The sequence below is a fragment of the Dermacentor albipictus genome, chromosome 8 (assembly GCF_038994185.2).
Source record: "Dermacentor albipictus isolate Rhodes 1998 colony chromosome 8, USDA_Dalb.pri_finalv2, whole genome shotgun sequence".
In the NCBI taxonomy this organism is placed as follows: Eukaryota; Metazoa; Arthropoda; class Arachnida; order Ixodida; family Ixodidae; genus Dermacentor; species Dermacentor albipictus.
Window position 1 is genome coordinate 20,572,068 of NC_091828.1, and position 16,223 is coordinate 20,588,290.

At 47.8% G+C, this 16,223-nt stretch overlaps 1 protein-coding gene across 1 annotated transcript in view; it reads right to left on the minus strand.

Annotated features, from left to right (window-relative positions):
* Nucleotides 1–1,644: 1,644 nt before the first annotated feature.
* The window catches only part of LOC139048644 (MIF4G domain-containing protein B-like), an 82,832-nt gene continuing 68,253 nt past the window's right edge, over nucleotides 1,645–16,223 (minus strand). The window contains exon 5 of the mRNA XM_070523118.1: nucleotides 1,645–2,214. Within this exon, the coding sequence (XP_070379219.1) occupies nucleotides 1,939–2,214 (276 nt within the window). The 3' untranslated portion in view covers nucleotides 1,645–1,938. The remainder of the gene's footprint in view (nucleotides 2,215–16,223) is intronic.

Sequence of the window (16,223 nt, forward strand, 5' to 3'; positions counted from 1 at the left end):
GCTTGGCATCCGACAATAGGATCAGCACTCTGCACCTAGAGCTTTCGTCGGCCTCCAAAGAAAGTATTATGTCGCATTCGGCAGGCTGCAATAGCGATGGCCTTATTGGACAACAAGAGGACATCAATCTACAGTGACTCCATATCAGCTGTTAGGGCATTTGCCAAAGGAACCATATCCGAGCTGGCCCTAGGGATATTAGGAAGCGAAGAAATCAAGCCACACACATTAATCTGGTTTCCAGCTCACATGGGACAGATCGAGGGTGCCCCGCCCAACCTCAACGAGTCGGCACACGAAGCTGCGCGAGGGATCATCAACCGCGTAGCTACCGGGCAGTGTGACGCCGGGGCTACTGACAATCGGGACTCTCCTTCCTCGTACACCGAAATTACCAAGCACTTTTACTTGGCTCGGAGGATCTACCCCCTCCCACATTGTAAACTCAATAGACCTCAGGCTTTGACACTAAGGCTTCTACAGACGGGGGCGTACCCAAACCCCCTACTTCTTCACAAGATGTACCCCGAAATTCAGACGACAAATGCATGTGCACTATGCAATGACTTGGCGAACTTACCTCACATGCTCTGGCGATGCCCCGCGTTACGCAGTGATGAAAGTAACACTTCTTCACGCTGGGATGCTGTCCTACACAGCCCCAACCTCGAAGAACGGTTATGGGCTGTCCAACGGGCCCGCGACGCAGCGGAGAGGCTCGGCCTCTCTGTCCCGACGTGGGAGCGGCCCGCTGCGCGCTAGGGCGCGCCCTAAACGACCCTAATAAAGTTTTTCATCCATCCATCCATCCAAAGAAAGTATGTTCTGTGCAGGGATGCGATTTCAACAACCGTACGGCTGGCCTTTTCCTGCATTGCTTTCCATGCTGAAAGCTCGAAACGCCCATCAAGTCGAATGGCGGGGCATTTGAATATATAGCTCCAAATGAAGCACAATTAACAAAACAAATTTCGCGCCTTCGAAAACAAAATGACGTCACTTCTGCTTTTAACGGACATGGCGTATTTTTTCTTCCGCCGGAAGTGTTCCCACCACATACAGATGGCGCTAAGCCCCATGAACCGCCGATGGACCGCCATGTTTTGAACGTATGGGCTCCTATGGAAGCTTCGCTACCACGTATATTTACCTTGCGATTAGTCTGGAACATTCGCCGACTGCTCTATAAAAGCCGACGCGCTTGACCCGCCGATCAGATTTCCGACGATCGCCGACCGTGCTCGCCGCTATCGTTGTTGCTATAAGTGTAGCCTGTTTTTGTGGGCACAGGTGCGCCCAATAAAAGCTAGTTTTGTATTCCACCGTTTAGTTGCTTTCTTCACCGTTACTACCACGTGACAATATCTTTTTTTTTTACATTTCAAAAGAAAAGGGCTCAGGAGAAGCTGCAAGTTGAACTGTGGTTGACTTGTTTGTGATCGACAACTCAATTCTTTAAAGCGTACTAGTTTTGTTGAAAAGTAACGACATCGGAGATTTTTCTAGACACAGTACGAACTCAGAAACCATTTATGCCAGAGGAACTTTCATTAATGTTACATATAAGTTCTTGTTGCATTGGCTCCTCGGTGCGAGAGCGTCTCAACATACTTTCAAACTGTGTGGTTAATAAAGCGGAACAGGAAAGGTTTACTTATTTTATTTTCCAAGAATGGCGGCAGAAAAGGCTGAAAGAAATATTAAAGCGCCTAGTTGCATAAGCTTCTGCAATTATGCCATTATAAATTCTTCCTATTCATGCTTACAAAACATCCCCTATAAATAAAGAAAATATTTATGGAGTTGTAGAAAGGTGAGAGCCTCGTTTAGAATAGCAGAAAAAAAGTAAAAGAGAAGAAAGACAGAAGTAACTCTATGCAACAACAAACCAGAAGACAGGTCACAGCTATCTGTTCCTTTCTATCGAAAGCCACAGAATTATTGCAACGGTGCTACACCGGAGCAGCCGCTGTGTCCGTCGGTGACTGCAGCACCGCCGTCGTGTGCACAGTAGTAGCGCTGCTGAGCGGCCCCTAGCTTCCATCCCGAAGCCCGGAGCTCGATCAGCTCGAGCAGCGCCTGGCGAACATCCGCTGAGCGACTGCTGTCCATGAACGAGTCCCGGAGACACTTGGCCAGTGCCGCCGACAGGTGGGCATCAGCTCGCTGGATGCTCTTGCCGGCAGTCATGCAGAGAGATCGGAGGCACTGGATCTGCGAAAGAAGTTCTTATAGGTGCAAGACCAGGGGAGGGGGGGGGGTGCTTATGGGGCTTCAGCCCGCCCCCCGAAATTTTTTTGTGCTGTCCATGCGCCGCCTGCCAAAACAACACGTGGTGCCGGAAATCATGCTCGATTTTGTCTAGAATGTCCTTTTCACGCTCGAAAAAAACATTTTAGCGCGAACATTGAGAAATCGGGCTGCATTTCGCGGCAACGCCCATGCACCGGGAGTCACATATCGTAACGCAAAGAGCTCCATCCGAGCAGAAAGTTCCAAAGGCGTGGCGGCCGGGCTCGTAGCGGCATCTCGCTGAGGCCACGGAATCAGAAGCGCTTCGATTTCAATTCTGACACTTTATGGGTATAAAGTTCAAATAAACTTTTGATGCGAAAGGTGCGTTGATATTTCCAAAGTCGTGCTTTAGATTTTCAATTTCGGAACTTTGTGGGCTTAATGTTATTTTGAACATTCGACGCCAAAGGTGCATTGATTTTTCTAAAGCCTTGCATCGGAACATACAACGCGACAAGCCAAATCAACACGCTATCAAACAAGTTGACAAAACACGCAGCGAGATACGATGAGACGAAGAATTTGGTGGTTCATTTGTGCCGTCATGTCGCATAAAAAAATTCAACAATTTTTTTTTTCACCTACGCCAAAGCATCCATGTCAGACACTAAAGCCAGCCAGGGTAAATAAGTTCTCATTTATTTTTTCTACTTTGACTTTTATTCGTAAGGACACATTGAGCCTCTGAATTTTTTTTTATTTTCGCTACCCTACCCGCGGTCTACCAGAGCCAGCCAAAGCACATGCGTTTTTCTTGTGTTGCCGCGACCACCGCCAGTGGTCGCTCACCGCCATCACTGTGAAGACTTGACGGATTACACCGTGTTCGCTTGAGCGCAACCTCTCCGGAAAGTCTTCTTTCGCCGGTGTAAAATACCGAGCACTGTGCGTATGGTTCTCGGTGGACCAAGCGTCTCACGTTTGCCTCGATATACATTCGGTAGCCTCAATTAGGTGCCCAAAGTAGGCATTGGATTGTGACCAACATACTCTCCTTTGCGTTTATTTTTCATATCGGTGCCCCCACCCCACAAAGGAAAAAAATATATGCATTGTTGCGGCGCAGCGAATTGTCGCTGTGCCGCAACATTTCTTTTGCGGAAAGTAATCGGCCACGGCACGCTTCGGTTGCCGGATAGTATGATTATATTATTGTGATAGCAATTATATGAAGACTCCAGGCGCATTCCTGCTGTCGCCGTCGCCCTCATGTTTCGTATGAACTTTCAGGGCAATAACGTCGTGACCGCACGCCGCATGCTGTACGTGCGAGTGAAAGAGTAGGGGGGGGGGGGTGGAACGGGTGAGCCGACGATGGTGGCTCAGTCTTGCGTGCGCAAAGGAGAAAAGTGGGGAGCAAGCGTGCCGCCTTCTGTCGCACGCGATACATCGGATGGAGTGGATGGAATGGGGGTGGGATCTAGGATTCTGTGAATCTGTGATTGCGCTACATGTTTATTTGCCTTGTTTGACGCATTATATACAGTGACTTTTTCTTAGCTACGTAGATTTATTGGAGACTTTTATGTGTATTTAACCATCTTGTTCCGAGGTTTTGTGTATACGTGCAGTGAACTTTCTTTCTAGTGACACTCTTTTGCCCTTTATCAAGCATTTGTACATTCCATTGTATGTTCGCATTTATAATGAACGAGGGCGAGTTAAATGAAAATGAGCCTACCTAGCTCGCGCAATAATGGTTCGGTTCATTATCTGCGAGGCATGCACGTAGCACACAGGCATCTTTCATTTACAAAAGTGACACGCAGATGTGAGGGTAAATGTTCTTTAATTCTCTCATACACTGGATCGAACATGGTTGCGTGATGTAATGAACACTTCAGAAGTTGAGCAGCGGGGTGCCGTGAATGTTTTGACAGCTGAAGGTGTTTCCCAAAAGGAAATTATTCGCCGTATCACTGCCGTGTACGTTGAACATTGCATTTCATTGGCCACTGTGAATCATTGGAGCAAACGGTTGAAAAAGGACGTGAATGTTGCAAAAACGATCCAAGACCGGGCCAAGGACATCGGGCAATCACCCCCAACACAAGTGCAAAAGTTGATGAGCTGATGAGACAACAACGGAGGATAAACATCGATGAACTGCCAGAGCATGTGAACATCAGTCGCGGTTCGGTTCACACCATAATTCATGAACATCTCGGTCATCGGCTCTTGTGTGCGCAATGGATGCCCAAGATTTTGAACCACCACCAGAAGAAGGTTCTGCGCTGCCTTGACTCATCTGATCCGGTATCACAATGAGGGTGACGACGTCTTGTCTGCAATTGTGATCGGGGACGAACCATGGTGCCACTACGACGAGCCTGAAACACGACGGCAAAGCTTAAAGTGGAAAATTCGAATTCACCGCCCCCAAAGAAAGCAAAGGCCGTCATTTCCGCCGGAAGGGTGTTGTTTACTATCTTTTTTTTTTCGATCGTCAGGGGTCATTACTGATCGAATTCGCTAAACCCGCAGAGACTATTGATCGTTTCCGAGATTGTGAAATGCCGGATTAGCTGCGTGTCGCAATCAAGAACAAACGACCTTGAAAATTGACGAATGGGTAATCTTGGGCTGCTGAGCACGAGGTCGCGCGATCTAATCCCGGCCACGGCGGCCGCATATCGATGAGGGCGAAATGCGAAAACACACGTGTACATTTAGGTGCACGTTAAAGAACCCCAGGTGGTCGAAATTTACGGAGTCCTCCACTACGGCGCGCCTCATAATCAGAAAGTGGTTTTGACACGTAAAACCCCATAATTAAATTTTTAATTTTTCCACGATGCCCGTCCCCACGTCGCTGATGTGGTTAATACAAACTGGCAAAGTTCAAGTGGGGAACGCTGCAACTTTCGCCATACAGCTAAGACCTGTCGCCTTGCGACTTCTACATTTTGGGGCGATGACGATGACGATGAGTGTTGGACGATGACGTGAAGGAGTCAGTTGCAGATTTGTTGAAGCAGCAACCTAAGGACTTTCATGAGACGGGAATCACCCGACTCGTTAATCAATGTGATAAATGTCTAAATGCTCATGGAGACTACTTTTAAATTAAGTACCCCGTTTGTCATATATTTGCATTGGCTCTCTTTCATTTGACTATTCGTATATTTTGCAGAATGGCTTTATATAGGTGCTCTCTGTTGGGACAACAATTTCGGTGCAATTACTCACGATACACGACCGGTGACAGCTGCTCCTGCGTAATACATTGGAATAAATAACAGCGTCATGGAAAATTTGCACTGGCCGTTGCGTATGTACAAAAATGTAAACAAGGTTGTTGAACCACAAAGTTTCGTTAATATATTTGTCCTCAACTTGTTCATTTCGGGGCCTTTACATTTTTCATATCAGTGGCATGCACTGCTTTGCTGGTTTCGAAATGATATAGTTCTAGGGCTCGTGTGATGTTTTCTTTACTTATTAAATAGACAAAAACATGGAAGCGTTGGTATAAGTTATTTTGAGCACAATTTCTGGCACATTCAAGTATATCTTTTTATTAAAGAACGCATATATTACTTGTTTTGACAGTGCGTAGCGTTCAAGAACCTGTTTGCAGCACCTTTGGCAATGTCAATGCAGTTATTCTTTATGTATTTGATCTCTCCACAAATTGCGAATAGGCCGCGTCGGACCCAAATCCGACGTGGCTTATTCAAATAAAAGTAAAACGCAGAAACGCTTTTCTGAGATAATCCCTGGATCACTTTTAATGGGATTGGTTGAATTTGAGAAAGTTAACTTCTAGTATCTGTTGGAAGCGGAAGTTGGTCTAGGGCATGAATTTTGTTTAAATATTTTGAAAATTTTGAAAGTGCGATAAAAATAGAAGCACGACGTTTACAAACTAAAAGCTCTTCATCAAAGACAGATATCGCGGTTCTTCAAACGGCATCTATTATACGAGTCAAAGCGAACAAATTCGGTATGTCAATTTCTATCTTACGTGAATTAGTTACTTGGTGCACAAGGGTTCTGCAAAAGCCGCATTTCGATAATGCTAAATTGTTTGAGATTCATTTGTAACATATCAATTTAGCCCGCTGTAGATGTGCTATTATATGCGATTCACAGAATTGTGATATTATTTTTCATTGTTGAGCTACAGAGTTTTAAACGTTATAGTTTCGTTTTCTGAAGATTTTAGATTTGTGCCAATTTTTAATAAAAACTGACAATCTAAATGAAAAATTCGAAACGGGAATACAGTAGCACCTAAGTTTTTTTTTATGCAACAAACCTCATCAAACTTTGTGCAGTGGTTGCCGAGAAAAACTAATTCACCTTCTACATGTATTTAGATAGGAGCATCCGAGATAAAGCCTCTTTTTAAGGAGGAGGCCGAGCTGCAACGTCATCCCTCCCGAACGAAATTTCTGGCTACGCCACTGTTGCTGGAGCTTGGGCATCCAAACGCAGCGCGTGAAGTAAGGGGACACCTTTGTCGGCGCCTGCGTTTAATCTTAACCATGCACTCGGGTTAACTTGAATAATGACAGTGCACAGAGTATTTTCCGTTCAAGCTCCAGCGAACTGTAGCTGACGCGATCCGCAATCGAATGCGTGTACAAAAGCGGTTATTGTCATATGGAGTTCGCATGAAGGAGGGAAGCAAGGTCTAAGAACACAAGCGGTACGTTAAATGGCTCATAAAAGAGAGAATGGCCCAGCCTTTATGTCGCATTTTGTGCCATGCTTCCATTGGAAATATTATGTACCAACTAAGCCTAACAAGGCACTTTCTACAAATTCATGATCTACTGCGCGATAGGTTATTCCAAACAGAGCTTATCCTCAATCATGCAGTGGAGTCCTTGCTTCAGAGATGCACATCGCCCTAGCCTTCGGTAGTGTTGCACGTCAGCGCGATCCCTCCGTTAGCAACCAGTTTGTTGCATTTGTAGGCAATCCCACTGCCAGCGACCTGTCTCTCGAAGCTCCACCGACATTACTTATTGGGTAGCGTGGCGTTGTCGGCGAGCTGCAGGCATCCGGTAGACCATGGCGACCGAGCAAGGGCGAGACGACGTTTTGCTAGTGCGAAACTTGCACTGTTTATTCAAAGGTAGTTGAAAGAAAATAAGAAGAGAATGAAGTATGAATTATGAAGTATGAAGTATCACAAGTACATTTCACAGCCCCTTAAATAGGCTCTCTACAATCATGTGGGCGGGATCTTGCTTTCGTCGATGACACGTGACAGGCACAGAGAGAAGGCCCCTTCTCCTGCAATACCAAGCACGGGAAGGAGAAGTCGATCCTCTATTCGACGAATCCGGGGAGAGCGTCGGGTGAGTGGCCTCTCCGGTAGCGTGGGGAAGGCGCAGCACCCACGGGCCCCGACCAAGTTGAGAGGGGAAGGGGATGTCGATCCTCTTTTCGACGGATCCGGGGAGAGGGTCGGGTGAATGACCTCTCTTCGACGATTCCGGGGAGAGCGTCGGGTGAGTGACCTCTCCGGTAGCGTGGGGATGACGAAGCACCCACGGGCCCCGACCATGAGAGGGGAAGGGGATGACGTAGCACCCACGGGGCTCCTAGCGTCCGGCCATACCTAACAGACTCTCCGGCGGGGGAGGAAGATCCCGACGTGTAGGGGCCAGCAGCCGCTGTACGAGGGATCGGCGTTTCGGTTCAGGATTCTCCGTAGAGGTCACTAACCCTTCGTTCGTAGCAGGTAGATTCCGGGGAGTGATCATCCGTCCACGTGGCGCTCTTGTGAGATTTCTCCCTAGCCCTGTCCGGTGAAATTGGTCTTGCCATTTTTCGTCTCCTGCGTGGGCAAGCAATCACCACAGAACAGTGCCGGACCTACAACCACAAAGCAGTGAGCACAAGGCCACTCTCCCCCAAGACACACCCGGCTTTTAAAAAAGAAAAGCCGCTACACCTTTCCCATTCCCTACGCGCGTCCTCACCCCTTCAACACTAAAAACGGCCATTTCTTGAAAGCGTTAGGACGTGGTTATTAAACTCAGCTAACAATCGGCTTCACTTCGGAAACATATGAATGCATGAAACAAACAAAAAATGCCACGAAAACCCGGATGAGCATGAGGCTTTCGATACTCTAGGGGCAACGACCTAAACCGTCGGCATTGCCGTTAAGCTTTCCCTTCTTGTAGCGAATATCGAAGGTGTACTGTTGAAGAGCCAAGCTCCAGCGCAAAATACGACCGTTTTTCGTAGACATGGACTGCAGCCATGTGAGGGTACAATGATCAGTCTCTATGGTGAATCTTGAGCCTGCGCTATAGCAAGCCAGCTTTTGTACCGCCCAAACTACACGAACGGCATGTTTCCAACCTATCATAGTGGCGTACTAATCGCACGTATTGGTGCCGCTGAGCAGTCTAACCACCTTCACAAGTACGTAATCACAAGCGCGCTAGCCTTGTGGCCACTATTCAGAACGCGTACTTGCGTCGCAGGCAAACTTTTCTTTACGCCTACTCACGTTTCTTCCTTTAGTCCCTACAGGAGACGTAGCTTAAACGATCAACTAAAATTGCGTAAATTACGCACTCCGCAGAACCCTTAAACAAATTGCGTCTGCTAATAACTCGTTCTACGCCCGCTCACTAAAGAAGTCAGAATACGGCTGCCCTCAACACACACGAGCTACCCAGTCATAATTCTGCTTCCATCCGTCCACACAGGACATACGCTAAAGGAACTAAAAACGCTTCTCGGTGCAAATCATGCACTCACGGAAGACTTACGCGGTTAACCTTAGACAATAAAAAACGCATAAAAAGATGAAGGCTAATTAAAACACACACGCGTTACCATAAGCTTCTCAGCGATAACCTTGACACTCAGGTTACTTACACACAAAAATTGAAAGCCTATCTACTTATTAATGAACACCTCGCGAGACTAAATTTTTACCTAAAAGGCATCTTTCCAATCTTAGAGCTTTTGAAACGAAAACACAAACAAACCTCCTACCTTACATATTGAAAGAAATTCCTAGTCTCAAATCGCGAAAATTTCCAAAGTTCAAAATTAAAACAAAACACTTCCTTTCTACGGAAGCTCCCTTGGTCTCCCGTTTCAAACGTCTAAACGTTTTTGACTGACTCATACTTTGAGCCGTACTCGAGGGGATCGCGGACCGAAAGCTACTCTGGCTACGGAGAAACAACAAAAGGGCTGACTCACTATCAGCTCCCCCAAGACGTCAGAGTCCCCTGCCAATTTGCGTCCTGGCGCCCCGCTTTCATCATGACCTCGATTAACCGCGTCGCTACTCCCCACCTGGTCTCGTCTTGCCACCTTGCGCTTCTTCGTACTGCACGCTGAGCCTTGAAAAGAACGATGGAATGGAGAGGAATTGAACTGCCCCGTGCCCTTTTTCCGCGTCCGTGCACAACATGCTTCTCGGTCCCCTTTTGGCCGGTGGCTTGAACGTGTTTGATGCGTCAATATCGCCCGTGATGACCGCACCTTTCTTTTCGCTACGCCCTGCCTTCTCGTGCCTGTTGCCGTCTTTGGCTTCGCTACTTTAGCCATCGCATTCCGATCCTTACGGCGCTTCTTTCTGCAGCGCTTTCTCTTTGAATGCTCCTTCATGTCGCCTTCTGGCTTCGCTACTTTAGACACCGCCTTCCGATCCTTACGACGCTTCTTTCTGCGGCGTTTTCTCTTTGAATGCTCCTTCATGTCACCTTCTGGCTTTACTACTTTAGCCACCGCATTCCGATCCTTATGGCGCTTTTTTCTGCGGCGCTTTCTCTTTGAATGCTCCTTCATGTCGCCTTCTGGCGCCTCGTGCTGGCCGTTACACACCTCATCGGCCCGGATCGGTCTCTCGGCCGCACAATCTGAGTGATTATCATTTAAATCGACTCCATCTTTGCCTCGCCTGGCGGACAGCTCAACCGACTCTGGCACAATGCAGCAGGCTTTACTCGAGCTATGCAACTCGCACTCTTGCGAACTGCCCTCAACTGCATTGCCCAGCTCACGCTGTGCATCGACACACAGCCCGTCGGTCTCGAGCGCTGTCTCACACGCACAGTCCGAATGATTCCTAATTAAATCATCCATCTCTAGGCTACCTAGACTGACGGAGAGCCGCACAGATCCCTGAACCATGCAGTTGTTCTCTCGTGAGCTACGGAGCTCGCCATCCCGAGAACTCTCAACTGCATCGTCCAGCTGGCACCTCACTTCGGTACGCAGATCTGACTTGACATGGGTGCTCGCGTCCGTCAAGTCCACAGTATTCTGTACCTCGCTAACGACCTCGCCACAATGAGATGCGACGCGCACGCGCAGTAACTGTGCCAATTTGTTCGCAGCTGGCCTAGCTGTCTCTAGAGTCCTCTGTTGGCACAGCACCTCGTCGCTATCACTCTGGTCTTTAAAGGCATCTGTTGCCCCTAAGGCATTGTTAACAGCTAGCCCTTTCCGTTCGATTATGACTGGGCCGCTAATCTCACAGGCAATACTTTTCTCGTTGGCTTTTGGCGAAAGTCTGCTAGATGCATTCTCATTCTTTAGCTCTGTACAGCATACAGAATTTTCAGACAGGCGTTGTCTTTGTTCCTTTAACTGCTGCAAATATTGTATCGCTTTGTCCAATGCCGCTAACGCTTTCTCGCGCTTTTGCCTACGTTCTTCTTCTTTTTCCTCAAGGCGCTTACGCTCTTCTTCTTCCTCAAGGCGCCTACGCTCTTCTTCTTCCTCTTGGCGCTTACACTCTTTAATGCTCTCTAGGCATTCCGTCAGTTCCTCGTCGTCTGCCCCGGTCGCTTCGATCGCCTCAATGATCTCCGGCTTTCTCTTTGATTCGGCAATTTGGAGGCCCAACTCTTTGGCCAAGCTCAACAATTCCGGCTTCTTTGTTGCCTTCAAGTTCATGGCTGCCCTTAGTGCTGCTAAACCTTCACTCTATACAACCTTGACGTACTCAAACTTCCGTCAACGGTTACAAAAAATCACTGCTATGTAATTTCCAAAAAAAAAACGTAAAAGCCAAGTGATATCTCAGTGAAGAAAAGCCGTGCACTCACCATATGCTGTCATGATCCAGACACCTTCTTTCCGAACGTTGTTGCTAGGATGAAGAGGCTACGATCTCGTAGTTGTCGTCCAAGTTGGGGTCTGCAGGATTCCGTATCCCAATCGCTGCCAGCCAGTTTGTTGCACCTCAGGGCGATCCCTCCGTTAGCAACCAGTTTGTTGCATTTGTAGGCGATCCCACTGCTAGCGACCTGTCTCTCGAAGCTCTACCGACATTACTTATTGGGTAGCGTGGCGTTGTCGGCGAGCTGCAGGCATCCGGTAGACCATGGCGACCGAGCAACGGCGAGACGACGTTTTGCTAGTGCGAAACTTGCACTGTTTATTCAAAGGTAGTTGAAAGAAAATAAGAAGATAATGAAGTTTGAAGCATCACAAGTACATTTCGGAGCCCCTTAAATAGGCTCCCTACAATCGTGTGGGTGGGATCTTGCTTTCGTCGATGACACGTGGCAGGCACAGAGAGAAGGCCCCTCCTTCTGCAATACCAAGCACGGGAAGGAGAAGTCGATCTTCTTTTCGACGAATCCGGGGAGAGCGTCGGGTGAGTGACCTCTCTTCGACGAATCCGGGGAGAGCGTCGGGTGAGAGACCTCTCCGGTAGCGTGGGGCTGACGCAGCACCCACGGGCCCCGACCAAGTTGAGAGGGGAAGGGGATGTCGATCCTCTTTTCGACGGATCCGGGGAGAGGGTCGGGTGAATGACCTCTCTTCGACGAATCCGGGGAGAGCGTCGGGTGAGTGACCTCTCCGGTAGCGTGGGGATGACGATGCACCCACGGGCCCCGACCATGAGAGGGGAAGGGGATGACGTAGCACCCACGGGGCCCTTGGCGTCTGGCCATACCTAACAGTAGGTAGTGCGAGTTTTATGCTTGTCAAGCCGTTAGGATCGTCTGTACCGCTCCTCCGGCGAACGCAACACAGCGAACTTCCACGCCAAGCCGCAGCTACATTGACCGAAGCTTGCCGTGAAAGTTCGCTCCGTGTAGTCAGGTGTTTAGGGCTAGGAATAAACTCGCTGCTGGCTTTTGTGTACCTATGCTTTCTCGGGTACTTAATAGGTACTTTCATTAGTACTGAAGCAATACAATGCACCTGCAATGAACGCAGCGCAATTAATGGTCGCTGAATTACATTCACATACAAGTCCTTCAAACGGAGCTTAATCGGGCAAATTCGTCGCAACTACTGCTGAACGTGTTTCCTACAGGACTTTCGTCTCTTACCTACGTATATGCGTGGATATTTGCACTTGTGCAAGTATAATTGTGATCATCTGAGGTTGTGATCATATTTGTGATCACCTGAGGTTCTTTCACGTGCACGTAAAGCTAACTACGCGAAAGTGTATTCAATTCATGCCCCATTGAAGTCAGCGGAACAAGACGTGCCTGCGCAATGGGGCAAATGTGTTGCGTTTCACGGTAGCGCATAACGTGTCGTGCAAAGCGAAAAGGTGCACCTCTATCTAAATACACGACCACTTTTGGACTTCGCCCCCATCGAAATGCAGCATCACGGCGGGAGTCAAACCCGCAACCTCAATCTCAGCCGCGCATTGCCATAGCCATAGCGGTGGGTACACGGGTAAATGGAGGAAGACGGCACAGCGCTAAGCACTTTGAGTTTCATGTGCTATCGCTTGGAGAAGGCCAATTACTACCACCTCTAATACCTAGATCACTAGAAAAACGTCTGCATAAACATCTTCTAAATACCATCACGTTGTGTTGCCCGGGTATACCCTCTCCTCTCAGCTGCCTGGAAGCTTGAGGCCATGTAAAGTGGCCTGCCGTTTCATTCCAACAATCTTCCTCAATAATTTTGTGTTGGCGATACTTTATTGTCGGTCAAGCTTCTCAGCAAGTAGCTCTTTTTGGTAAGCATCGTTCACCGATAAACATGGCATCGTTAATTGCCTGGTTCGATCGAGAAAGAATTTAGGCGAGAGCTTAGCGCCGCTAATTTTCTGTCATACATATATATATTAGTGAACGTGTGAAGATCTGCACGCGCGCGTCAGGGGAATCCTTGCAAGCGTTCATGAATGTGACGTTTTTGTACCTCGTCATGTCTTACAAGCTTGCTATTTCGAGTACACCGTGACACGCTCGCTTACGCTCAACGCACCTCTAGCTCTCTCGTAGATCCTTATAAAGTAGCTCAATTTTTAATGCTCTGGTGTAAGGCCTAGTCGATGGTGAGATCACAAATATAGGTCTACCAGCACAGCAGCTCAATGCTTAAACCATTAGGCTACAAGCACACGCATTCTTGTCTCGCGAAAAATAAACGCCCTTTCGAAAGACTGGCGCACGTGCCAAGTGCCAGTTTCTCACATTCCTCCCTAGTGAAAGTTAGTGCGTTGCGACTACACTGCCTCAGGGATCGACCAATGTTTTTGCTATGATCGATACATATAGAATAGGTGAGGTCCGCTTATAATGCTATCGCATTAAAAAAAGGAAAAAAATTGTACCGTCATACGCCCACTTGCCCATTCTAGAATTGAGCTGCTGCTGATGCAGGGGCTACCTTCGCAATCTATTGAAAATTAAAGCTGCAGATGACTTACACATGCAACGATGCCAAGTGTTTATTGAAGGATGCGGACAACAAAACGAAGTATTTTTCTTTTCTAAATTCTAGGGAAAACGAAGTAGTGGCAAGTGAGACATCTGTTCGTAATATGGCTAGCATAAAATGTCAGCTACGTTAACGTACTTTTTCAGAAGTTTACCAGCTCGCTAAACCCTCAAAACTGCAACCATAGGTGTGTTTGTTTTTTCAGTCGTCTCCTGTAGACGATTGGATGCAAATGTTCCTACTAGCGGTTAATGTTTTTTTCTTTTGTCGAAATGTCTAATGTCGAGGGCAAACTGAGTGAAATAAAAATAAAATAAACTGACAACGCACTGTCATTGCAGCTGCTGCCATATCAGGCAAATTATTAAGATAAAAAGAATACGAGACACTGCAAACGTGGTTGAATTGACACGTATCACACAAAGAAAGATGACAGTGTGTGACAAGGAATGAGAAAAGAAAATCACACAGGAAAACAATAGAGGCGTACAACTATTCATCATGTCAAGTATTAACCCAAAAGTATCCGATTCGCTTTCTTATTGCTTAAAGAAATCGCTTTTCGTAGTTCTCAAATATTCCTTGCTATTCAAAAATAGTATTGGAAAACGCAGATGTTTTCACTATATGCCAGGAGAAACACCAACGGAAGTACCACCGCTTTCGAATGATTCTTCAGCGGGGCAGATGGCGTTGTTGTGCAGAGGCTCCTGTCACATAACGAGCGCGTACAGAAGACAACTTCTGCTCAGTATGTTGCAGTAATTTATTAGGCGTAAGCCTGTCCTTTAGACAACTTCCAAAATGGTTTTATATTGGTACGGAGCGGTTGATACATGGACGAACGCGAGGTATGGCAGAGTGATGAACATGACTATGAGGCCGCTTTCACGTGGGCTGGATCAAACGTCTTGTCTTGCCCTAGCTTTCTTTGTAAATATTTTTTTAAATATATCGTTCGCCTACATTTTCACTCCGTCGCACTTTGGTGGCGGTGCGGGCTCCGTCACGCCTCGCAATGGAACTCCGCAGCGGCCGTCGTGCTGCATACCCGTCTCCGATGGCGGAAGACGCGGTGCCTAGATCAGCGCCCGCCGCTTCAACGGATATGCTGGTGCAACTCCGGAATGCTGGCATGTTCTGCGCTTCCGGTGAAGTGAACGTTGAAGACTGGCTGGCGAAGTAAGAACGCGTGAGTGCGAACAACCGATGGAACCATGCCCTGATGTTATATATTATTATTAATTATTATTATTATCATCATATTATTATATTAATTATTATTATTAAATATTATTTTCTGCCTCAAAGGCACAGCAAAAGTATGGTTCGATAACCCCGAAGCTCAGATCGGAAGCTTAGACAGCTGCAAAGAAAAACTACGTGACTTGTTTGGGAAGCCTGTTGGCCACAAGATCGCCGCGAAAAAGATGCTCGCATCACGTGCGCAGACGTGTACAGAATCTTACGTATCGTGCATTGAAGACGTGTTATCGCTGTGTCGAAAGTCCGATGTCCAGATGCCTGAGGACGAAAAGGTTGGGCATATCTTGAAAGGGATGGCCGACGCCTTCAAACTTGAAATGTGCAAACATTTCTGTACAGTCGACGGTATTACAAAAGAGTGCCGGCGCTTTGAGGCGGCTAAAAGCCGACCCATTGGCCATGCATTTGCCCGTCTTCCCACCACGGCGGCAACGTCTTCTTGCGAAGACGAGAAGGCACCACAGCTACCAGTTCCACCAGACTAGGGACACGGACTGTACGCCCCGAACTTGAGGCTATGATACCCTGCTCCAGTTCACGCCTGTCACTCGAGCTTGACTACGAAACCATTCGTCCAAGCCATTGCCCAACAGGAGCTCGTCAACATGGGCATTCACTCTGTGTCCACCGTAACCAACGTAACAAAAACTTCATGGCGTCCACGCTCATACTATAAAGAGCAACGATTCGCTACGCGATCTCGTGATCCTGCTGCGTGGAAAACCCCTGAGGATATGGGCCACGTCACCCGTTACTGCGCCACTCGCTGGTTCTCGCCGCCTCGCAAGCCATATACCTTTTACCGCCGTCCGGATAGCAACCACTTCCCGCCTTCCACCCAGTTTTATTTCACCATCGCCGATGCTCCCACAAGGATAAATAGAAGCTCCCCGTCGCCGCGTGGTCACCAGTCACGCTCGCCACCAAGCCGTCGCCCATCGTCTCGCTCACCGCAGAGTCGCTACCCGTCATTCCCCATCAGCCCTGCACGTACCTAACAGGAAAACCAAGCAGTTAAGCTT